Source organism: Petaurus breviceps, unplaced genomic scaffold (assembly GCF_028583685.1).
Source record: "Petaurus breviceps papuanus isolate PSGF00001 unplaced genomic scaffold, PetGlider_PUasm1.0 90994, whole genome shotgun sequence".
Classification (NCBI taxonomy): Eukaryota; Metazoa; Chordata; class Mammalia; order Diprotodontia; family Petauridae; genus Petaurus; species Petaurus breviceps.
In genome coordinates this window covers 1,481,618-1,507,330 of record NW_027187393.1, presented here as the reverse complement: position 1 = coordinate 1,507,330, position 25,713 = coordinate 1,481,618, and the positions used below count along the sequence as shown (strand labels likewise).

At 41.1% G+C, this 25,713-nt stretch overlaps 1 protein-coding gene across 25 annotated transcripts in view; it reads right to left on the bottom strand.

The window, feature by feature from the left end:
• The window catches only part of NSD1 (nuclear receptor binding SET domain protein 1), a 152,387-nt gene extending 127,167 nt beyond the window's left edge, over positions 1 to 25,220 (bottom strand). For 2 of the 25 annotated variants that reach the window (XM_069077677.1, XM_069077678.1), the window contains exons 1-2: positions 17,111 to 17,397; positions 14,978 to 15,942 (exon numbers count right to left, since the gene is read on the bottom strand). In XM_069077677.1, coding sequence (XP_068933778.1) covers positions 14,978 to 15,925 — 948 coding nt within the window. In that variant the 5' untranslated portion in view covers positions 15,926 to 15,942; positions 17,111 to 17,397. Of the gene's footprint in view, positions 1 to 14,977; positions 15,943 to 16,060; positions 16,635 to 17,110; positions 17,398 to 17,528; positions 17,578 to 18,334; positions 18,357 to 18,386; positions 18,544 to 18,760; positions 18,784 to 18,828; positions 19,013 to 19,322; positions 19,446 to 25,095 lie in introns of those variants that run through there. The other 23 variants (XM_069077680.1, XM_069077687.1, XM_069077681.1 and 20 more) reach the window with 23 other exon arrangements.
• Positions 25,221 to 25,713: the final 493 nt, after the last annotated feature.

Sequence of the window (25,713 nt, the reverse complement as noted above, 5' to 3'; positions counted from 1 at the left end):
ACACACACACACACACACACACACACACACACACACACACACACACACACTAGCAGTGTGACCTTGGGCAAGTCACTTAACCCCAGTTGCCCTCCAAAAAAAAAGTCACTAAAGCCTTTCCTAGTCTTCCTTAATGGCCTTTCTTCTGCTGATTAACTCCATTTTATTTTACATGTATCTTGCTTATACATATAGTCACCTGTATGTTGTTTTCCCCATTAGTCCCATTCCCTTAAAAGCAGGGACTTTTGTTTGGTTCTTTTTATCCCCACCAATTAGTACAATGTGCTTGATATGCAGTAACCCCTTAATAAATACTAGTTGGCTAAACTGTACATCCCCCTTTTGATTCCAATACTGTGCATATACTCCATTGAAATCAAAGTTCCACAGATATAAAAATATTTATAGTAACACTTTTTATCACAGAAAAGAAATGAAAGAAAAATTGAGTGTCCAGCAACAGAGGAATGCTAACCAAACTGTAAAATCTGAATATAATGAAATATTGTACCTTAAGAAATTATAAATATGAGGAACTGAGACACACTTGAGACTTACAAACTGATAAAGTGTGAAGGAGAACGAGTAAAACAATATACATAATCCCAATAATGTAAAGGAAAACAGCACTGAAAGACTTCAGAACTCTGACTAGGGCAGTGATTGCAAAAGACATGATCAAGAATGCCTCTGGGCAGAGGTGGTAGACAACAGATGTGGAATGAGGCATACATTTTTAAACATGGAGAACTTGTTGATTTGTTTTAGACTGCACCAATCTGTTATAAGAGTCAGGGGAGGTATGAAGAATAATAACTGGAAAATGAAAAGAATGTTTCAAAAAGTATAATAAAACATTTTAAAAAGTAAAAAGAAAAAAATACTTGTTGAATCAATGAATTTTTCATATAATGTAACAAGTCACATGATAAATTTATCAGAACTAGGATTTAAATCCAAGACTTCAAATAGCCTTCTTGTGAACTTAGCTACTTTCTAAGGAGATGAACAACTCTGAAGTGATCAGTGAAGTGGGCTTTTATTTCTTTACAAAGGAAGAGATCATACATCATTCAAATCAACAATTTAGTGCTAGAAAAAACCTTGGAGGTCATCTAGTTCAATTACCTCATCCTAAGGTGAGGAAACTGAGCCAACAAAAGCTTAAGTGACTTGTCCAAGATCAAACAAGTAGCAAACATCAGAGGCAGGGTCTGAACCCAGTTCCTCCCAACTCCAGAGCTGGTGTTCTTTCCATTGTATGAACCTATGAACCTGCAAGAGAATTAAATAGTCTGTGCTATCAAGTACCAGCATGCCTCATTCAAATATTAAAAAAGAACAAAGAGAGTATTCCACAATACAGCTATAATTTTTAAGTTACAAAGCCTTAGAAAACAGAGAATACTGTCCAAAGTTTCTTGTTAGCATTAGCCTGATTAATGACCAGTACAAGTCCACTAAATCAATTATAAGAAGGTAATTATTTTATTGACCCTGTGTATATATTCCTCATACCAGTAATAAGCACATTTTTTAAAAAAGACATCTGTGGAAGAGAGAAGACCAAATGACATTAAAGAAAAATCACTATAGTTTTATTTATACTAAAAAGAAAATTTCTATAGTGTTTGTATTTTTCAACTTAAATTCTGGCCAGCTGGAGCTCCAGAAGTGAAACTTCGAAAACCAAATTAGAAAGCTTTTCTTTTCTTTTTTTTTTTTTGCTTTTTGGAGGGGGAAGGCAGGGCAACTGGGGTTAAGTGACTTGCCCAAGGTCACACGGCTAGAAAGCTTTTCTTTAAAGACGAGGTGAGAGTGCACCTCCTCCCCTTCTCAGTAGGGTTAAGGAGTTAAGCATGTGGAACACTCCATACACTTTCTAACAGGGACTATGCACTGGTTTTGCTCAACTTTTTTTTCATAAGGGATGACACTCTGGATGGCAGAAGGGGAGGGATATCTTAAGAAAAAAAGGTTGGGGAGGCTAGATGGCAGAGTGAATAAAGCACTGGCCCTGAAGTCAGGAGGACCTGAGTGTGGGTCCAGCCTCAGACACTTGATACTAAGCCCAACTGACCTGCCTTCCCCACTCCAAAATAGCAAAAAATAAAAATAAAAGAAATAAAAATGTTAAAAAAAAATAAAGGTGATTGTCAAAATGAAAGATGATAAAATTTTGAAAGAAAAAAAATAAAAGTGTAAAATAATATCATTTAGTAGAACGATCACTTAAAATAAAACCTGAGTCCTAATATCCAAGTAACTAGTTGACTCTTTTGGAAAGTTTCAGCCTTTAGAGGTCCCAATTTCATTTGTAAAATGATGAAAATCAAACCTGTCCTTCATTATCTCAAAGGGTAGATATATGAGACTCAAATGACAAAAGTAAACAAAAGGTTTCTGCAGTGTTTTAAACCTAGGTTATATTGTGAAAATGCTGAGTTGATAATACTTTCATCACATCAGTAAATCCCATTCAAACTCTGTTCCACCCACTAAGCTAAAATAAAAGTAATCTATGGTGCTTTAAGATCTGCCAACTGTTATACACACACACACACACACACACACATACATATGTATATATAAAATCTTATTTGGCAATCAGATAGTTCACTGAGCTTGGCAGAACAAGCTCATATACTATCACCATTCAATAGAAGTTAAGGGACCTATGACCATACAAGTGTTTGAGGTGAATTCAAACGGTCTCTCGTGACCCCTCTACTCTGACACTCCTAAGGCCAAAAGCATGCTGCTTTCCTATTCATAGAGGAATCAAAAAAGCATATTTCTGAACCCCATCTGACGAGATTTGGAGATCAAAATTACCACTAGGGCAACCAAATTCTTTACATTTTAATAATAGACTTTACATTTGGAAAATTGTAACTAAAAAGCAAGAGTTTCCTATGTAAGAATTTTATCATCTGAGTCCTAACATGACAAATGTACTTTTCTACAAAAAAAAACCAACCTAGTATCACTGCTTTTCGAGACCATTTACAGAGTTAAAGCAAAATACTGTCAAATTTGCACTGTGGTCTTTATAATTTAATCAAAACACAAACTAACAAGGACAGAACTCAATTTTATAGCCAGAAGGAACCTGAGATTAACTACTAAAAGGTTCAATAAATTCTAGCTGCCAGGTGAACATGACACCTCTATCAATATTACCATGAGACTACTACTTGAGAGTTGGGTTAGATGATGGAAAGGGTGGGAGTTAAAAATTGTTTCCGTTTTCCAAAGAGAAAGTATATGGGAAGGGAACAAGAAAATATGCTTGTTTCTGGGTAGTTTCAGCAGCTTTGGTGAAGGGTGAATTATGCTGAAGAGATTTTTTGGGGGGGTGGGGGGGAGGAATAATAGAAGAAACCAATTAGTCTGAAAACTGGCATCTCAAGCCCTACCCCATCAGTCTCTCTGGTCCAGGGATAAGCTGAGTATACAGATTTTTCTCTTAATGACTCAGAAACAAGATGTAAAAGAATCTAAGAGTCAAAATACCCTTAAATTCATTTAAGATGTTAAATTTTTTTTTTCTACTAGATACGATAACCTATAATCTCTGCTCAAATGTGGAGGCTAATGCTAATAGATTGCTTGAGCTTACGAATCCTGAGCATCAAGAGGGCAAAGTGGATCAGGTAACTGTGCTGTCTGGCACCATTATGGGGTGGGGGGGGGGACCTCAAAAGAGAGGGTAGGAGTAGTGGGAGAGGGCTGCACCAGGCTACCTGAGGAGAGGCAAACCAGCTATGGTTAAAAATGGAGGTCAAAGTTTCTGTGCCAATTAGTAGTGGGTAGGTACACTTCTAGGCTGGGAGACACCAGTGAGACAACTTCAGAATTTTTTTCTGTATATCATAACCTAATTATACTATTTACTTCTGACAAAAATATTTGGACATTGTTAAACATTAAACCATGAAACCTGAAAAATTTTGCTTACCCCTAAATTTGGAGGTTGTTTCCAAGTTATAAAGCAAGTTTGTCAACTTCTGATCGGCTCTCCACTCCCTCACATTTTACAGAAGAGGAAACTGAGGATCAGGTGAAGTTAATAGCTTAAAGGCATACATCTACTTAAATAACTCCAACCTTTGAGTATGAATAGAGTGCCCTCTTTCACCACATCAGTTAAGATAACAGAGAGGTATACACAGAATTGAAAATGCAAACACATTTTATTTTTTAAAGAGTTGAACTGTGTTGTCAACAGGGAAATCTTTTACACCATTTAGCAAACTATATGAAACAAGATTTATTTCATGTGTTCATTCAACTGTCTACTTGGCTAACAACACAAATGAAATATGGATAAAGTTTTTTTTAAAAAGCCCAACCTTTTTGCTAACACAGTTTGCAAAATCATCCTAACTAAATATAAAAAAGTCTATGGTAAAAGAGTACTAAACATATGTAAAATAAAATTAATGATAGAGAAGGACAAATTGTCAACAGTCAGTTGTTTGTCCAATGATTTCTGCTACGAAAGCACCACACAGCCTTAGGGGCAAGTCACCACTTGAACTTTTTCCACTTGTAAAATGCAAATAAAACCTGCTTCTCTAAAGTGCTCTCTCCCTATTGCTGTAGAAAAATCAAAAGTAGATGACATTGACAAAAATATGACATATCTGGAGACAGTTTATATATCTTGAATAGATGGTGCAAATAGACAAAGAGCTTGGTCCAGGACAGAGAGTGGGGATTTGGAAACAATACATAGCTGTTAGAGTAAGATCTCAGAATAACAAAAATTATAGGTAACCCAAAGGGTACTCACCAAAAAAGAGACTGTACTACATATTTACTAGTGTGGAGCTACACAAAAAAATTACTAAATGACACCATCAAGAAGTTAAGTCAAAAGAATATACATGATAACTACAACAATGTAAATAAAGATGACACTGAAAGGCAACAAAACTCATATCTAATTCAGGGGGCAAAAATGGAACTCAACTACTTAAGTTAAAGCTCACAGTCTTCCTTTCTGTTAACAAAAAACTACAATAATGAAAAAGTGTCATGTACCATCACTCTATTTACCAGGAACCTACATACTTGCTTTGTTTGAGATCTGTTGGGAAGTGTCTGTTTTATAAAAACAAAATACAGAAATAATAAAAACCTGTTCTAAAAAAGACATCTTCAAAGATAAATATTACTAGATAAAGTGGGTCAGTCATATATCATACATCAAAAACAAGGAAAAGAAATGCACAGGTAGAATGTATTATTGTATCTATAGTATGAAAGGAAGGCCTCTGGATCACTGAGCAAACTCCCTGCACCATTTACAGAAAGAGCAGAATAAGAAGAGAGAGATAGCATGGATTTCTGTTCTAAAAAGGGAATCAAAAAACCAATAAGACAAATCCTTCAGAGTGGTTCCTCTGGAAGACCACTTATTCCAATGATGTTTCCACATCCGTATTCCAATGATGCTCCAACTACTCAAATAAGGTGTGGACTCCTTTTGAGAACCATTCAAGAGCCTGACTAAAGAATCATTCTCATTACTTGAGAATAAAAAAATGCTACCCCTGTGTTTGATGACCTTCCACATTAGACATCAACACAACCTTGTTTGGTATTTAGAACACCAAGGTCTGTCCATTCCTTTCCTTAGAATGTACTCCTTGAACATCTCCACTTGTTCTACTACTTCTCTTTCAAGATCCTGATACTGGATGATCCTGATGTGGGAATACCACCTCCATGAAGATTCCCTATTCCTTACAGCTAGAAACAATTCATTCTACCCCAATTTCTTATCATTCTCTTATGCACTTACCATATTCTAACTTCTATTATACTTATGTAAGTGTCATAATCCCCTATTAAATAAGAGCTTTAATAGTATTAATTAAATAATAGTAAATTCTTAAGAGGGCAAGAAATGTCATTTTTACAATTTTCATCTCCCTCACTAATCTAGTATAAATTCCCTTTCTGCACAAAAAGTAGGCACTAAATAAATCTGTGAATTTGAAAGTGTACATTACAGCAACTTAATAAAAAATATGAATCTTTTATATGTAAAATTAAATCATCCTTTTTTCAAAGAAACACTTTAAAACATCATAAACAGTAATACCACTACTAGGCCTATACCCCCAAAGAGATCAAAGAAAAAGGGAAAAGATCCTTATATACAAAAATATTCATAGCAGCTCTTATTTGCAATGGCAAAGAACTGAAAATTAACAATCAATTGGGGAATGGGTGAACAAATTATAGTATGCAAATGAAATGTTATGTTATTGCTCCCCATAAGAAATAAGAAGCCGTTTCAGAGAAATCTGTCATGAACTGATACAGTGAAGTGAACAGAACTAGAAGAATAATTTATACAATGACAATACTGTAAAGATAAATTTCGAAAGACTTATGAACCAACCACAATTTCAGAGGACCAATGATGAAACATGCCTCCATCCTGACAGAGGTGATGGACACAAGCTTTTTTGGACATAGCCCATGCTGGAATTTGTTTTGCTTGGCTATTCAATTACAAGTGGTTTTTCTTTCTTGGGTTTTCTTTTGGGGGGGGTGAGGGGGCATAAAGTTTTTTTTTTAATTACCAAAGTTTGATAAATTAATTTTAGAATTTTTTTTAGTTTTATGAGCCAAACAAAGAAATAAGGAAACACTGATTTCACTCCTTGAATGACTCATCAGACAATGACTGTAACTAGCTTTAGGATAGTATAATAAACTAAGTTTACCTAGGTCAAGAAATGGGATATTCTGATTAATACAATAGTTTATCACACCTGGATTACCAATTTCAAAAACTCAAAACAGTACTACATATGTAACACTAAAGACTACACTGAAATTAATTTTTATTTAAAAATTCTGAAGGAATCTTGGAATGAACCCAAGAGGTCATTTAATAAATCAATTGATACTGGTCAGAATTAGAGATTTCAAAGAACTGAGTGGGATTCTGATTGGTAATGACCCTATCACAAAGTCTGAAAATTGATTTTTGCTTTGAGGAGAAAAAGTTCTGCCATTTTTTAAAATTCCAGATTAATGGAGTTTACACCATTTTTAAAAACTTCTGCTAATAAGGGCTGTCTTCTAGAATATTATTCTGAGTTCTAGTCGTTTAGTTTAAGAGTAACAACTGGTTCTACATAATCAGGAGGACACTATACGATAACTACTCATTTTACAAAATCAATAACTCAGTAACAATTTCTGCACTAGCATTTTATATATATATATACATATATATATATATATATAAATTCATTATATGAACTGAATTTGAAAAAAATCTTCCCTAGGGTCAGTATGGGTTTTACTCAAGTCAATACAGTATTATCACTGTTAAAATTGGCATAAGGTGCACCATAAGATCTCAAGATCATAGATAGTCAAGTACCAGAGCTCAATTAGTTCAATCTGCCTCATTCTGCAGATGAGGAAAGTGAGTCTGAGAGAGGTGAATTGACTTTCTCAAGGTCACACAGATAACAGAATCAGTGCTAGATAGTAGTGGGTAACCAAAATCAGAATCTAAGAATGTAGTAAAGAACAGTAGTCTAAAATTTCCCACAAATCCTTGCAAGAGACTTTAAAAACAGTATGGTACTCTACATATTAGCCATTAACCTTAATTAATATCAAAAATCAGCTATATAATTATTACATTAAAAAAAAATTCTATGCAAAAGCCAAGCTCAATTTTTGGAAATAGTTTAAAAAATTGAGTGTCACCTCTCCAATGTTCTCTGATTCTTCAGGGACTGACATGATGTAATTGTAGTTTCTGCATATATATTTCAAGAAAATCAGAAAATATTTTATTTGAACCATGACCATTACAAAAGAGATCCTCTAGAACAAAAATCCCAACGAATATTAGGCAAATGGTTTTGTCTTAATAACCCCAGTGTTATTTGCACTAGATATATATATATAAAATCTTGCACACTGTTTACTTTCACCAGAGAGAAATGAACAGCTCCAATTACAGCAATAGGTGAAATTAGAAGTGACACGGGGAATATGCACTCATAAAATATGGCAAAAAAACAAAAAAACAAAACTAACCTACCTTTAGACTTTTACCAGGATATGAGGGAATATCACAAATCCTGTAATTATTCTTAATTTAATCCAATGTGCAAATGTAATTGTTTATACCCTAAAATGGATCTCTTTTTTCCTTCTAGAAATGTTTATAAGTGATGGTGTTTTACTAACTACATGAAAATTTGGAAACCTTAAAAAATAACACTTTACCTAAGAGAAACTCTTTTATTTCAAAAAAAATTTGATAGTAAGAGTTACAAACCATGTATAATTTCCTCAGTCCTACAAGATTTATGAAGAGACCTGCATTTGAATCTGTGCCCTACCACTTATTGCACGGTGAAACACTGGAAAAGTAACAATCTCTATGAGCTTCAGTTATGTCATTTGTAAAATGAGCGGTTCAATTAGGACTGTACAGTCATCTACCTCTGAGGCTCTTTAACCTTTTTATCTATGAAAAAAGCATTTCTGAAGAAATTAATATAAAAAAAAACACTTTATGGGCCTTAACAGGTTTGATTTCAAAATGGACTTGTTAACTGTAAACTAAACATACCTCCAACAACAACAAAAAAGGGTCTCCAAAGATGTGGGAAAATTAGAACACTGGAGTAACAAATTGATCCAACCATCCTGGAGAACAATTTGGAACTATGCTCAAAGGGCTATACAAGTGCATACCCTTTGACCCAGCAATACAATACCACTTCTAGGTCTGTATCCCAAAGAGATCATAAAAAAGGGGAAGTGACTCACATTTACAAAAACATAGCAGTTCTTTTTGTTGTAGCAAACAATTGAGGAGATGCCTGTCAATTGGGGAATGGCTGAACATACTGTATATATGAATGTAATGGAATACTATTGTTCCATAAGAAATAGTGAGCAGGTGAACTTCAGAAAAATCTGGAAAGAATTGCATGAGCTGATGCTGAGTGAAGTGAGCACAACCAGGAGAACATTGTACACAGTAAAAGCAACACTATGCAACGACCAGATTTGTTAAAACTTAGCTCTTCTGAGCAATGCAAGGATCTAAGACAAATCCAAAGGACTCATGATGGGAACTGTTACCTACATCCAGAGAAAGAGCTATGGAATCTGAATGCAGATCGAAGCAGGCTATTTTCTTTTTTTAGTTGTTTTTTGTTTTTTCTTTCTAATGGTTTTTCTTTTCTGTTCCAATTCTTCTTTCACAACATGACTAATGTGGAAATATGTTTAATATGATTATATAGGCATAGCCTATATCAGATTGAATGTCATCTTGGAGAGGGTAGAGTGAAAAGGGGGGGGAGGATTTAGAACTCAAAATCTTATAAAAGCAAATGTTGAAAACTAAAAATAAATAAATTTAAAACTTAAAAAGAAAAGTGTGTGTGTGTGTGTGGGGGTCTCTCTACCTTTCTTGGATCTCACTCCAATTCAGGGGCTATTTGTACAATATTCACACCTCCTAAGACTTTTGGAAAGGTTGACACACTAAAAGGTTGAAAGTCCCAATAGTAAGGGTCAAACAATTATTAAGGTTGAATACAATAACCAAGTTCAATGAAAGTAGTCAAGTTCCTCACTGCCCAGGGTAATGCTGCTATTTAATGATGGAATTATAACCAAACGTCATTAATAACAAAACAAGATTTGCAAATAAGAAGGGACTTGAAATTCCAATAGGTATATCTCTAACATAAGATGATAAAAAATGCATATGGAAGCTCCTAAAAGATAAGGAGAGGGTCTTATTCAAACCTTTCTATAATCCCAGAGTTTATAAATACATTATTTTACACACAATAAGCAATCACAAAATGTTTATTGATCATGCTAAGGCATGTAAAAACTAAGAATTAAATCAGATATGACAAACTCTGTTCAGCATACTTGGAAATTACTAATTTTTTTTTTTAATCAGGCATTCATTAGACAAGAAGTACTAGTATAAATTCAGGTCAAAAACTCCATCAATCTAACTAAGATTCACTATCTTCCTCTACTCATCAAAAAGGTACCTCCCCCTCAACATTGTTTCCATCGTCCCAGTCAAAGTTGGAAAATACTGGGGCCATCTTTTTTAATATGTACTCTCTTCTTTCCCCACCTAGTTACCAGTATCAGAACATTAAAAAAAAAAAAAAAGGATCTAACATCATTAAGAGTGCTCTACCAGGGGCAGCCAGCTAGGTGGCGCAATGAGTAAAAGCGCCAGACCTGGAGTCAGGAGAACCCAAGTTTGGTTGGAGCCTCATACAATTAGCATACACAAAAAAACTAGCCATGTAACCTTGGGCAAGTTACTTAACCCCAATTGCCCTCCAAAAGGCAAAAAAAAAAAAAAGAATGCTCTAACAGCTAGATAGCCCCTTCTCCTCCACTTCTACTGTAAGGGGCCAGTTTACTTTTTCTAGGCTTTTCCATTCTAATCCATCCTTCACATCCACTGCCAGAAAAATCTTTATAAAGCACCCATTTCATGACGTCACTCCCACACTCAAAAATCTGAAATGACTCTTCTGCATGGCTTCTTAAGTTGTTCCTAATCTAACTCATCCAAAAGCCCCTCGTCTATAATCAGGCTGTTTTCACTGTCCCATGAATAGGCCATAGGGTCCTGCTATCCTTGATTCCTTCTACCTAGTCAAATCCTACCTTTCATTCCCTCTTCCAAATCCCACCTCTTCCAAGAAGTCTCCTCTACCTACTGCAGGTTTGGGATGTTTTTCTTGAAGTCTTTTAGCAATTATAGTCTTGCTCACATAGTTTGAGAGTCAGCATATAAAAAGGGTGGCCTTGGACACAGGAAGCTCTATATTCAGGCCCTACCTTTAATACATATGACACGTGTGACTCTGGTTAAGTCACTTAACCATTCAGGGCCCCATGTAACTCACTAAGACAATAAATTACAGACCAGTTGCTGATATGTATCAAGAGTTGTCTGTACCAATGTAATCAAAGGTAAAATAACAACAACAACAATAATAACAATACACAGTACTTTAATCATACAGCAGCTGATGCTATCTGCTAGTTGCTTTTTACATATTAGTCTTATCTTCCTAAGTATATAATAAGCTCCTTTTAGGCAGGGACTATGTCATCAATTAAGGCACTCACCACATATAAATGCTCAATAAATATTCAGTAATTGTCTATTTTGAAGTTTGTATAACAACTTTGGCTTCAATCAGTCATTAAGCATTTACTAAAACCTACCATGTACCAAGTACTATGCTAGGCCTCAAGGATAGAAAGGCAGAAATCCTACTCTATCTCTGCTCTCAATGAGCTTCTACTCTAATAAGTCAGACAAAATGGAAACATAAATATATACAAAAAAAACCTATGGTAAGAGATGAAACACTAGAAGCTGAGGGGAACTGAGAAGGTTTCATACAGGATCTGGCATTTGAAGTGAACTTTAAAGGAAATTAGGGATTTTAAGACATGGAGGTGAAGAGAGTCCACTCCACATATGGGAGAGAGAACAGCAAGAAGGTCATTTTGGCCATACCACAAAGGAAAGTAATGTGTAACAGATCTTAAAGGCAATTTGAACCAGACTGAAAAAGGTTTTAAATGCTGTAAGTGTGATGTGTGTGTGTGTGGGCATGTACACGTGTGTGCATCATGTTCTACTGCATCATACCACAGATGTGACTCTAAATTCCCAAAGACTATGCCAGAAAAGCACAATGCCATCAAAGGGCCTCTCCTAAGCTTCAAAGGCCTAGGCTTTTCCACATATCTGTTGTCCAATGACCAGCCTACCTAAGATAAGAGAGTTATCTCCAATAAGATGGCCATCAGTTGAACTTTGTGGTCACAGCAATTCAATAAGACTGTCTAGCAAATTTTAACTATGACATGAAAAAGTTGTAAGCTGCATCTATGGAAGGATCCTTAAGTAAAATGCATATATAAACATTGGCTTCAATGGGCTTATGCTCTCAGCCACCTAGGTACTCACTCCATCTATGCATATTGCAACCTGGCCATGACTTCTCAAACTGTGTCCAAGTCCTCTGAGTTTTAAACTATATAGAAAACATATGCAAGGAGAACTATGTTAAACAATATAGAATTATAACACATAGTTACAGAGCCTAATACTTCAGTATTTTAAAGTAAATGTTAAAAGTGCCTACTATTTTAAAATTAGTTTTAATTTAGTAACAACAGATACAAATATAAGCTCTGAGGATTAAGGCTATGTTTTCATCAAAGTTGTAACCCTGGAGTCTCCAATAGTGTCAGATTCTCTTCTCTCTAGTGATAAATCTAAATCACGAAAAGAAACTACCTGCTTTGGCCACATATTTTAATACTCAAAAACAAAATTATATGGGGACTAGAAATTGCTCTCACCTAAAATCCTAGCATCTCTGTGGTCATGCCTTTTTGTTGTTGTGACTGTATCTTCCTGTTTCAAAAGTAAATTAAAGTTACTAAACCATCTCTTCTCTCAACTACAACATGAACATCACGGATTGAGGATATGAAGTAATTCACTGGCATAAGGATACTTGGGCTCAAGTCCACTTCTGTCATTCAGTTGTTGTGCAAGCCAGGACCAACTATATATATATATATATAGTGGGCCTCCACTTCCTCAACTGTAAAATGAGAAGACTTATTAGTGGACAGATCTCTAAGTTCTCTTCTAGCCCTAACAGTTTTATGAATTTATAAAATGTGTTGTTATTCACTCCAGAAACAGCAAGATACAATAAAAAGAGAAAAGGACCTAGGGTCAAATACTAGCCCTGCCATTATCTGTGTGATCTTTGTCACAGCTTCTCTGGTCCTCAGTTTCCTCATTTGTAAAATGATGAGGTTAAAGCAGATGACATCTGAGGTCCCTTCCAATTCCAATACTGTGAGCCTAATATTTGACAGCATTATTTTAAATTAATTGGTTGCTTTTAGTTCTAGTTGCTGGGAAAGGAGAGGCTGAAAAAACTAATTCCTAATGTATTTTTTTAAAGGAAATTTTCATAATCAAAAATAACAAGAGACATTTTTGGTTTGAGGGTTTTTTCCCCAAATTTCTTCAATTTCGATATTTCACATAACAGTCCACTCTATGACTGTCACAATTTAGGTAAGCAACAATTCAGAGACCTGTCTCACATACCACACCTTCCCTAAGGATTCATTCCAAATGCTAAGGTATTGATGGACTTCATATCTTTAAGACTGTATTTAAAGATCAAGGCCAAAACTAAAAGCAGAACCACCTAATTTACCCATTTCTGAGCCAAAGTTCTTTAAGACTGGAATCTTCTTCATTAAACCCATAGCAGTCTTCAAGTCACTTCAAACTCTTCATTTAAAATTTCCATATCTTCCAAATCTATGTAAGTTTATAATAAGTAGCTTATTCCAAATAGTATATGTATAACATCTGGAAATAGCTCCAAATGGTTTACACATACACACACACACTTTCTCTCTCTCTCTCCCTCTCTCCAATACAGATTTATTTCCTTGAAGGGACTCCTAATATTTACCTCTACTTCCTTCCAAGGAACACATTCATTCAAGAAAAACATGTATCTGACCTTATATGCAGGCTTTACAAGAAAATCAAGCTAAAAACTATACATAAAAATTAATTTAAATGAACCCAAAGGAATATTATTTCTTTTGTCTCAATTTCCAACAAGTTTACACAAAAACTCATCCATTCCAATAAATCTCAACTTCTTACACCAGAACACATTCAAGCAATACCAAAAAAGATCTACAGTAAATTATAAATAAACCCATATACACAAAGCCACACTAAGGAATCAGAGTATTTCAAGGAAAGCTGAGACATATCTAAGATATGAATCAACAGAAACAAAAGTGACACACCCACATTCTCCTTCTGTAACTTTAAAGGACATCTCAGCTTTTGGTAGAGTTCTTCAAGTGCCCCAAAGAATCACCACATACCATAAAATTATCTGTTGATAAACCTTTCCCCATAATGGTTATTTCTGAAGCACTTGTTGGCAAAGTAGCCATTTCTTAGTAACAATGCTAATGACCATGACAGTATGTAAAGAAGCAAAGAAAATTTCAGTGTCAAAACTACAATCTTGACTTTAAAAAAATCAACTAGTCCAATCCCCTCATGACAGATTAGGAAACTGAGGCGCAAAGTGATTTGCCCAACCCTTCACAGAAAAAGTAAGACTATTAACTGGCTTTGTAATAAGAACCTTTTAATTTTTTTAAACTAGTGTCTAGGTGATTCACTTTTTACTTTTTAAGCACTGAAATTATCCATTACGTCAGTATCAAAATTACTTTGAGGTTCCTATAATTGTGCCTTGCCTCCAAAGCCATACCTTCAACAATAGGAAATTCAGAGCAACAGCCAGGAACTTTAAATATATTCTGACTTATTATGCATGATGAATACTGGAAGCTTTTGGTTTGTGCCAAAGAGATATGTGCAACATATCTATATCTATATATCTATATCTATATCTATATATATATATATCTATGTGCAACAGCAAGCTTATCTCAACTAAAAGGAATCAGCCTTTTCTATAAAGGTTTGACTTAATGAAGAAATTGAAGGCCAAGTAAAAAACATGTATCACTAACAGACAATGAAGTCTATCGATATTTGCTTAAAAAGTTAAAATAAACATTTACTATTAGCTCTAAAAACTAAGTTGTTTTCCCAATTAGATTTGAAACTAAGCCTGACTTCTCTTGAAAATCACTTGAGATAACCAAGCACACAGAAAACACAGATCTAAATTCAAAATACATTAGATTTTCCTTTGTCAATAATGACCAACAGGTTTCCAATTACAAAATGACACACAACAGAAACTATTAGCAATTATCAGTTTCTAAAGTTGTCTGTAATACATGTTAAGTTGTACCAAAAACTGCTTACAAATTGTAATTCTTGTGAAGTAGATGATGATGAGGTTCCAGGTAATTCTATCATGTTTCCTAATGTACTGGTACTGGAGTCTGGATCATCCTGAAAAGATAAATTTATGGAGTTTAATTGTTCTTCTAATGTAATATTTGTATCTCCTAGTGAACAGGGGCCTGGGTGAAGCTCTGGCTTTTCAATTCTGCTGTCCATGGCAGTTGTCTGATTATTTTTCTGCATTTCATTTTGAGAAGCTAATGGTAAAACTTGTGACTTTATTTCACAACTTTCTGTTGTGCTGTCTTGTTCAATTCCCATGAGCACTTCTATACCATTCTCTGATCGGGGCTCGAAATTGCAGGTAGCATTTGTCTTAGTTAGGTCTTGCCTTGTTTTTTCAAAGTTTTCATCTATACTGTCATCCTCTGTGCCTGGCTGCTCTGTGTCCATTTCAGACTCTATATCTGTATCTGCATCTTCCATACAAACAAAATTGTCAAAGTGTAGCATTCCATTCTTGACAGTCTTTGTTATTTTTACCTTGAACTCAGGGGAGTCATTACAAGTGGGTTCCTGTTTCATAGCAAGTGCTCTTGGATCACCAGGACTCAAGGAAGTGCAAACATTTGGTGACCCAGATCTTGAATCTCTCTTTTCAGGGCCTTGAAGGGATTCTGATCCATCAGCAGACCCATTTAAACATTCTACATTGATCATGGAGGCCAAATCCTGTAGTCGCCGCAGTGGAATGTAACAAGATGATGGATTTTGTCCATAAGTAATTTTGGATGTTCCACTATTAATGGCAGCCGATAACTGCATAGCATACCCATTAAGAGGCTCAGAAATATTGGATTGACCATTACCGAAAGGGGTGTCCTTTTCTTCGGGGGCATCTAAATCCACTGTGTTGGAAAAGGGCTGCAGACAATTTCTTCTGGGCAGTTCACAGGTTTGATCCATTCTGGGCCAACATCAACCTGCAAACCAAAAATAAGGCAATCATTGAGAATGAAGAGAACCCTCTGTCTTCTGTGCTCTTCAAAATGGCAGCACTACTTAAGAGGCCTACATGTCCTCAAAGCCTTTCCAACGCACTTGCACAAGGAGAAAAAAGTTCGTCAGGTCAAACTGGGCTCAGGAAACTACAATAGCACCTTCCCAGGGGAGAGGAGAGGGGCCCAGATCCCTGCACATGGTCTCCAACAGCAGCTTTTTCCTGTGCTGCAGAGAGAGGAGGTGGCCAGTTGGTTTCTAACTAAAATTAAAATCTCCTGGAATTCGATAAGATACGGCCTCTCAAAGGAAAGAGCCCCACCAAGGACAAACACAGAGCCCTCAGCACCAGTTTTCTCCTAGTTGGGGAACCTGGGCAGAAGAGGTGGGCTTTGGTGCGGTGGCACAAAAAGGATCCCCCTCTGCGCGTCAAGTCACAATAGCGCTGCACCCTGCAAACCGCGCAGCAAAGCCGGGCCAAGAGACCACAGACGAGCACTTCTCCCTTCGTCGTCGTCGGTGTTCTTCACCGCCTCCTCCCCAACAGCCCCGCGCCCCAAGGGCCAGCACCTCCGGTGCCCGGCGTGGAGTCAGGGCAGCAGCAGTTGCTGCTGTTGCTGCTGCAGCTGCAGATTGACAAACATGGCTGCTGCTGGTGCTGCCTGCCCCCAGCCCCCCGCTCCAGCCAGCTCCTTCCCAGAGCCCCGCACGCTCATCAATATTCAGCGGCCTGCAAACTTTGCAGCCAAGAGGCTGCCCCCACAGACACCTCCCACCTGCTCGGCTACAGGCCTTCCGGCCGGTCCGACTACCCTGGGCCTGAGGGACTGCCCCAGGGTACCTGAGGCCCAGCGGGAAAGGGGGAGAGGGGCTGCAACTCGGCCCAGGCCCCGGGGGGGAGGGGAGGAAGTTCGCAGCAGGGGCCGGCTAGGCCCGAGCGCGGCTGGTAGTGATGGGGAGGGGGCCATACTCCTGCTGCTGCTGCTGCTGCCTAGGCCATTGGCTCGGTTCGGCCCGGTTCGGCCTGAGCCGGCCGGCCCGCGAGCTCAGACTCGCACTGGGGCCGCAGCTGCAGCCCGAGCAGGGCTGGTGTTCTCCCCAGCTCCGCTTCCCCCCCACTCCGGCCGCCCCGCCCCCCCATCGCCCCCTCACCTCACACGGCCGCCACCATCTTCCCCGCCAGGCCCGGCCCGGGCCGGCCCTCCCCAGCTCAGCGCTCGTGGCGCCCCCTCCCCGGCCTGGCTGCTGGGGAGGGGGGCTGACCTCATTACGCTGGATAGGGGGTAGGGGGTTAGCAGTGAATGGGGAGAAAGAAGCCGCTCGCTGCGCTCCCCCTCCCCCCTCCCCGCTTCTCTCTTCCTAGGCTGAAGGCAGCGAGTGAGCGCCCGACCTGCCCCGGCCTGTTTCTCCTCCTCCTCCCTCCCCACTCACTCCCCCCCGCCGCCACCACCACCCTCCTCCACCCTCCACGGCGCGCGCTGGGGCCCTATGCGCGCGTGCGCGTGTGCGCGTGCTTCCCCTCTCCCGCCCCCGGGGCTTCGTCTCCCAGCGCGCGCTCCCTCCTCCTCACTCTTGGGGTTCAGTGCGGGTGAAGGCCGGTTCGCGACGGCGCCGCCCAATCAGCTCCGCCCCTCAGCTTCACCCCCCCCCTCACTACACGTACCCCCCCCTCCCGGTCTCTGCCACCCTCCTCGTGCCTGGCCCGCTAACGCTGGGCCCACTGCGTCCCGCGGCCCTGTGCTGTCAAGGCAAGGGCCTACTTCGGGGGGGGGGGGGGGGTAGGGTGGGGGTGGGAGCTGCATCCGACGGCGCCTCCGTCGGAAGCCCGGTGAGGGCCGCCGATGTCAAGCTGCAGCGTCTCTGCGGCTCCTCACACACCTCTGGAAGCCGCCACCCCGGCTCCAGCTCCGGGCCCGGCTGCAGCCGCACATGGCTCTGCCGCTGCCTACAGCACCCCCCCCCCCCCCGGCTCGCTGTGCCAGGTGGTGCCGCCTGGTTTGGCCTGCCCCAGCCCCGCACCTGGCGGCGGCGGCGACTGCCACTGCAGTGGCCTTACCCACCCCTCTCCTCCTCCTCCTCCTCCTCCAGGGCCCGCAGGCCTTACCTCCCTCCCTCCTTGCCCGCCTGACCCGGCTCGGCCTGCGTCAGTCCTGGCCTCCATCTTAGGTTACAGCCAGGGTTCCCCATCCACTGGGCACCTGCCCCCCTCCCGGGCCTGGACCAGCTCCTCCCCCCGTGCTCTAGGGCCCACCTGGGTGCCTGGGCAGGGGGGCTCCCCACGACCTCAAGTCCACCCCCCCAGATGTATCGGCTGTAGGTGATCTTCCAGCTCCCACCCCCCAAAATTTATATTTTCCAGATACCACCACCACCGACCCAGCTGAGCAGGAAACAAAATGGAGGCAGCTGTTGGTCTCCCTGAACGAACCTGGAGCAGCCCCAAAGACTGGCTCCCCGGCTCAGGCCGGGCCTTCGGGCGGCGGCAGGCTAGACACCGCAGGAGCAGGGGCTGCAGCTTCAGCGGCTGCCCCCTGGAGTTGGGGGGTGGTTGAAGGGGGAGACACCGCCTGGCTCTTCCCATACCCCCTCCCACCTCCCCTACCCTCCCCCTCCCCGCCGGTGGTGGTATAGCAGCGCCCAGCAAGCTTGGGTCGGGTTACCCCACCCTGCGGCCCGGCCTGGGCCCGGTCCCCACCCTCAGGCGGAAGGACCACCCGCCCCGCCCCCCCACATGCATCCTAGCCCAGGAGCAACCCTTGGCGGGGGGGGGGGGGGGAAGAGACACAGTACCACCCGTCCCACCTTCCCACCCCCGCAGCGAGGGCAGCGGGTCCCACTCTACGCGATCAGCTCCCTCCCGCCCCGCCTGCCTGCAAGTGTGTCTGCAACCCTGCATATCTGTTTTTCGGTCCGTCCTTCTCGGGGTCCTGGCCCTTACCGTCCCGCCCCCACTCATCCGTCAAGGTCCAGATTCGAGGCCGGCTCCCTCCCTCCAGCCTGAGTCTCCCTCCTCCCATTTCCCCCCACCCTCCTTCTCCTCCTCCTCCTCTCCCCCCCTCCCCCCCAGCCCGGGGTATTGGTCCCGGTATTTCCCAGCCCGGGGCTCCCAACCCTCTACACACTCCTTTCTCTCTAGCCCTAAAGCCTCAAGGGGTCCCTCTGGGGTGGATTTCCCTGCTCTCCAGGGTGAGGGTCTGAAGGGACTAGGAGCGGGTGAGATGGGGCACTGCTCACTTCCCTAATTCCCCCCTAGCCCTCCCTTCCCCCGATCTGCTGCCTGAGCTTCTTTGCCACTCGGGGAGAAGACCTGACAGTCCCCTGCGCTTCCCTGGCCTACTCGGCCCACGGTGACAGCAGGAGGCACCTAATTATTCAGCACTTAAGCGAATGCACCCAGACACCAGACGGGGCGAGAGGGCGGATAAACAAAGGGCATGTGCGGTCCCGGGAGGTGCCACCACCGCTCCGAGAGGAGGCTGCTCGGCTGAGGCTGCCGCCGCTGCAGTTCTCGGCGCTGATGCAGATGGCCCTCTAGTGCAGCCTGAGCTCAGCCTTCCTCCCTGCAGCGGGGCTGGGCGGCCCAGCTTCTCTAGGGAACCGGCTTTCGCCGCCACCGCCTTTTAGTACAGCCAGAAAAAAAAGAAAAAAAAAACTACCACCCTCCACCCCCATCCAGGGCCAGCGCCCACCCAGACCCAGAGAGCTTGGAAAGGAGGGAAGTTTCAGTGGGGGACACCCAGGCGGGTTGCTTCGCTGGCTTAATGCCTGTTGCAAGTTTAATAACACAATTGGCCCGAGAGCCTTGGGAGATGAGACACCGGTTCCAGCCAAGGAACTCCCCGGGTTATGTAATAACTAGGCCCAAAAGGGCTTCGGCGAGGCCTGGGAACTCAGGGCTAGGAAAATCAGGAACCTGCATTCTCCAGCCCCCCAAACCTAAGGTTCATGATGTTCACAGTGAATCAGTCCTAGCTCAGTCCTTTTAAAATGAAAATTAAAGCTTAAGGACAGTTTTTCTGGACCCAGCAGGATTCAAAATCCACCCCCAACAATTCTTGAACAACTTTTGCCCCCTCCCAAGCCCTTGGGGAAAATCATTCAAGATGAGTTATTATTCATCTAGTTGACTATGCAACCTACAAGGACTCTACTTTTCAAAATCTATCCAGAATGCCTTCACTGATTAGGCAAAATATGTCCCAGACAAATAAAAAACAACCTACCTTCAAGTAACTACTCTACTTTCCTACCATTTGAGACAGGGCATGGCATAAATGCATATTTCATTGCCATGGTAACTGTGCTTTTCTACAGTCTGCGAACTCTAAACTCACCTAGGTCAGGATTCCCAGCAGAGGTTAGAATTTTCCAGTCAGGGCCACTCTCTATATATATGATCCTCAGTTTCCTACTCTATCACAGTAAGTAAGATGGACTATATAAACTATATAAAAAAGCCCTCTTCCAGCTCTGCTGTCCAGACTCCTATCTGAAGTTATCTGAGTTAAGTAGGAGAACAAGACAAAAGACAAGAAAGACTCAGCCTTCTTCTATGCGGCATGGTCTCTGGGCAACAATTTACAATGATCTACAAAGAAATCCAAGGTGCCTGCATATTTGACCACAAACAAGTTCACACCCTTATGGGGCAGATTTTAAATTCTGAGGCAGGTATATATTCTTAGCCAAATGGTGGCCATCACTGTCCTCATCTATCAGAAATCTGAGTCAGACTAGAGGAGATGAGGTGTAACAGAACAACCCTGGGTTTAAAATCACTAACTCACCGTATTAGAACCTTTACTAGCTGTGTGACCTTTGGCAAGGTACTTCATCTGAAAAGAACTAATAGATAAGGAGACCCTGAAAAACAATGTATAAACTCTCCATGCCTCACTATCATCAGCTGTAAAATGGTAAATAATATTTATGCTACTGACTTCATAAGGTTGTTTTAAGGGAAACAATTTGTACACCTTAAAGTAGAAATGGGAGCTATTATTGTTGCACTCATTCCCATTTCCTAATTCAGCATTTCAATGACTCCAAAGGAGTTCCTCTCCCTCTCTAGATTCGGCCTTGGAGTCTCTTCCTCCCAGAAACTACTCGATGAATTAGCATTTACTAAGGTCAATTACTGTTTGAGGCTCAGGCAACACAGACAAAATGCCACTGCCCTCAAGGCACTTACATTCCATCATCTTATCAGGGGAAACTTTTGTGTAAGTATAAATACAAATCTATACACCCAGTAAATATGAAGTAATTTTATTTTGGGAAGTTCCATACAACCTCATGGAGAAGACAGGTTACTCTTCACAGAGTATAAGTGAAAAGAAAAGTACAGTTAGTCCAGGAATACCAAGGAGATGAGAATGTGTATATGTGCGTGTGTGTGTTTGAGTTCGCACTGGAGCACAACAGGTAAGCAGACCAGTTTGGCTGGACCCTTGAGCCAATAACTGAAGTATGAATAACTTAAGAAGGTAGTTAGAGCTAAATTATAATAGACTCTAAATGCTTAAAGCCCTGGTCTTTTCAGACTAGACTCTTTCTATTACATTGAAGGAGAAAGTTTCTAAAGTTTCTGCCTTCAAAGAGTTTATCACCTAGTGACAGCTCTCAAGATTAGGGAAAGCCTGAATTCAAATCAGCCCCAGTCTAGAGCCTCTGCCACTTACTAGCTATGTGACTCAGGACAAGGCAACCCACTTCTCAGATGACTGTTTGCACATCTGGAAAATGGGTCTTGTAGTTAGTGTTTTATAAAATGTTGATGTTAATTGAGTCCTGACTCTCACCCTTCTTTTTCTGTCCCTTTCCCAATTTTGCTTTGTACTTCCTTTGGAAAGTCTGTACAGATGACCCTCTATTTATCATTCCTATCCCTTTATAGCTTCCCCTTCCAGTCTTCTCACACCTAACACATTCCCATAACTCTCTGATCCAATGATGCTGACCTCTTGGCAGTTCTCAGATGCAGGAACTTTCTCTGGCTGTCTCCCATGCCTAGAATGCTCTCCCCTTCTCGTCTCCACCTACTGGTTTCCTTCAAATACTAACTAAAATCTAGCTTCTAAAGGAAGCTTTTCCCAACCTCTCCTAATTCTTGTGCTTGCCCCCTGTGTTAACTATTTCCTACTTATCCTATACAGCTTGTTTGTACATCTTCTTTTGTACATGTTAGATGGTGAGGACCTGGAGGGCAGGGGCTATTTTTCCTTTCTGTTTTCACCCAACACTTAGCAACCTTCAAGGTACATAGTAGGCAGATAATACTTATTAAGTGACTGATCCATTTGACATTACGACCTCTTCAGCTTTTTCTTCCCAGTTGCTCAGGGATTTTCTCATTAACAAATCTCCCCAGGAAACCAAAGCTTCTCGAGGACCACTAGACCTTGAATAGACAGGGGAAAATTTGACCTGATCTGGCAGCATCACTGCCTCCTTCACTCACTCACTCACACAACTAACATTTCCTAAGCTCACAGTCAATAGCAAATAGAAGTTCACATTCATAGAGTGCTTTCAAAAACCCCAAGATAGATGATGCAAATATTATCCCAATAGCAGGTACTTAATAAATATTCTTTGGATTAATTTTTATTGTTGTTCAGTCATTTCAGCTGTGTCTGACTCATCATGACCCCATTTGAGGTTTTCTTGGAAGAGATACTAGAATGGTTCTGCCACATCCTTTTCCAGCTCATTTTATAGAAGAGGAGAAACTGAGGCAAATACAGTTAAGTGACTTGCCCAGGGTCACACAGATAACTGAAGCTTATCTAGTCTAGGTCATGTTGCATGAATTTTCTGATCAATTTGACTAACACCAATAAGGTAGAACAAATCAGAAAACAGGCTACAAGATGGAGTAGTTCACCATTTGCTATACAATTTCTCCCAAAATTTCCTGTCAATGCTGACTTGCCCAAAGTCACATAACTTGTAGAGAAAGTTAAATACACTGAATTAGGAGGCAAAAAAGGGGCAGTTTGAAAGCTGGATCTATTTACTTATCTGTATAACTACTAACAAGTCACTTCATTTCTTGGGGTTTGTTCCCCCATTTTTAAAATGATGTAATTAAGACAATGATCCCTTCCAATTCTAAATCCCATGATACCATGAAGTTTAAATAGTCTTTTGACTAATAGTCCACTGCTCTTTTCATTAGAGCAAGCCCCTAAATTTTCTTCGAAGCAGAGTTCAGAGCAGCTAAGTGGCACAGTGTCTAGAACTTGGGACTGAAGTCAGGAAGACTCATCCTCCTGAGTTCAAATCCAGCCTCAGATACTGCCTAGCTGTATGAGCCCTGGGCAAGTCACCTAACTTTGGTTGCCTCTGTTTCCTCATCTGTAAAATGAGCTGGAGAAGGAAATGGCAAACCACTCCAGTATCTCTGCCAAGAAAACTCCAAATGGGTTCATGAAGAGTCAAACACAACTGAAAAGAACTGAACAATACAGAGATTTTTCTTAAAAATCTGCCCTAAAGGAGCTCACAATCTAATAATATAGTTAAAATTCTGGCATCAGTAATGTATAATCCACAAGAGAATGAGATAATTGCATAAGAGAGAAATATGGGAGACTTAAGAGTTAGAAGAGACTGTAGGGATCACATAGCCCTCACATTTTATATTAAAGGAGAAAACTGTGGTCCACAGAAGTAGTGACTTACTAGTATACGTTTTTATTTATGTGTAGGAATACATGTTGTTCCTTATCTCCTATAGAATGTAAACTTCTTGAGGAGAGGGGCTGTGTCATTTTTGGTTTTTGTATGCCCAGCCTAGCACACAGTAGGTGCTTTTTAAATGGCTGAATTCAGTTTTCATCGAAGTATTCTTCTAGTGACCCAGGTTATGAGTCACCCTTGACCCCTTCACTGTCACTCAACACCCCCATTAAATCAGCTGCCAAATCATATCAATTCCCTATTGCCCCAACATCTCTGGAATCTGACCCATTCTCTCTATTCACACTACAACTAGTCTGGTCTAGGGCTTAGTATTATTACTTGGACTCCCTTTCCAATCTATTCACTATCATATACCTAACAACCAAACTGATAGCCACAAAAAGCAGGTCTGACCATGTCATTCCACAACTGAAGAAGTTCAATGGCTCCCCACTGTCCTGAGGATAATAATATAAAGATTACTCTGCTTAGGCTTAAACCCCTTCACAATCTGGCTCAACATTAACTTTCCAGGTTGAATACCTGTTACTGCCCCTCATATACACCTTCTGTTAGAGCCCAGCCAGTCAACCTGCAGTATTCCATACACAACACCATCTGCCATGCTGGACCCTCTGCACAGCACCCCTACCCCTAGAATGCTCTCCCCCCTCAGCTCCGCCTCTTGGAATTCCTTTGTTGTTCAGCTATGTCCAAATCTTCATGACCTTATTTGGGATTTTCCTGGCAGAGATACTAGAGTGGTTTGCCATTTCCTTCTCTAGCTCATTTTATAGATGAGGAAACTGAGGCCAAGAAGGGTTAAGTGATTTGCCCAGGGTCTCTCAGCTAGCAAGTGTCTTGAGGCTGTATTTAAACTCTGATCTTCCTGAAGCCAGGCCTGGCCACTAGCTGAATCCCTAGCTCTCTTCAAAGAAAATCAGCACAAATACTACCTCCTGTAAGCTACCTTGACTGATCTTGCCCAATTGTTAGTGTCTGTCAGTGCTTCTGTATATGTCCTGTATTTACTCAGTAGTGAACACAGTATACTTACATCATCACGCCCACACCCACAGTACAAAGTAAGATTCTTAAAAGCAGGAATTGTCAGACACAGACACACACAAAGACACAGACACACACATACAGACACACACACACACCCCTCTCCCAGTGTCTAGCATAGTACCCGGCACATAGTAAACTTAATAAATCTCTGCTGATAGTTGAAATGTAAATAGAAATATGTAAATAGAAAATGACAGGGTTAAACTAGATGGATCTCTTCCAGCATGAATATTCTCCAAGTCTAGGTCTACTCTAGTTCAGTCAATCACCCCCTTTCCACAAAAACAGCTCCCTTCTTTTCTGAGCCTTCTAGCATGGCAGGCCTGGGAGATCCACCTGGGGGCATTAGCTTGGTGGGAATAAAGAACATTTGTCCTTACCTGAGTTCTGGAGCACCTTCCCAGTTATAGGACATGTCATAGCTCTTGTTCAGGAGCTCCCAAAGATGAGTAATGGCATCTGCTGGCCCTCCTTTCTTAGAGAGGAGTCTCTGGGGAATGTTCCCCTGTGGCAAGAACACTTGAAACTTAATATGTTAGAAGCTGACCAGACATTTTTTCCCACAAGCACTGAATTTCCCTCCCAATTTTCCAGTCCCCCACAGTGACACCAACTCCCCGTTCCAAGACACCACCAACATGGGCTTGTTTTTTTTTAGGCAACATTAGCTTTCTCAATTCCTACCACAGGATACCAATAGAAGGGATGAGGAAGGTATCCTGGTACAATGGAATGAACACTGAATCTTAAATCAGAAGACCTGGGTTCAAATCCCATTTCTGACCTATAAATTTCCTAAATGTGGGCAAATCACTTCACCCTCCCATAGTCTCATTTTCCTCATCTATAAAATGGAAGAGAAGGTCTTGGAAGTCCCTTCCAGGTCTAGAGCTTTTACTCTATGACCTCAGAACTAGAAAAGATCTTGCCACACACACAGGCAATCAGAGCTAGGAGGATCTTGGTAATATAGAATGCTAGACACAGAAGAGATTTCA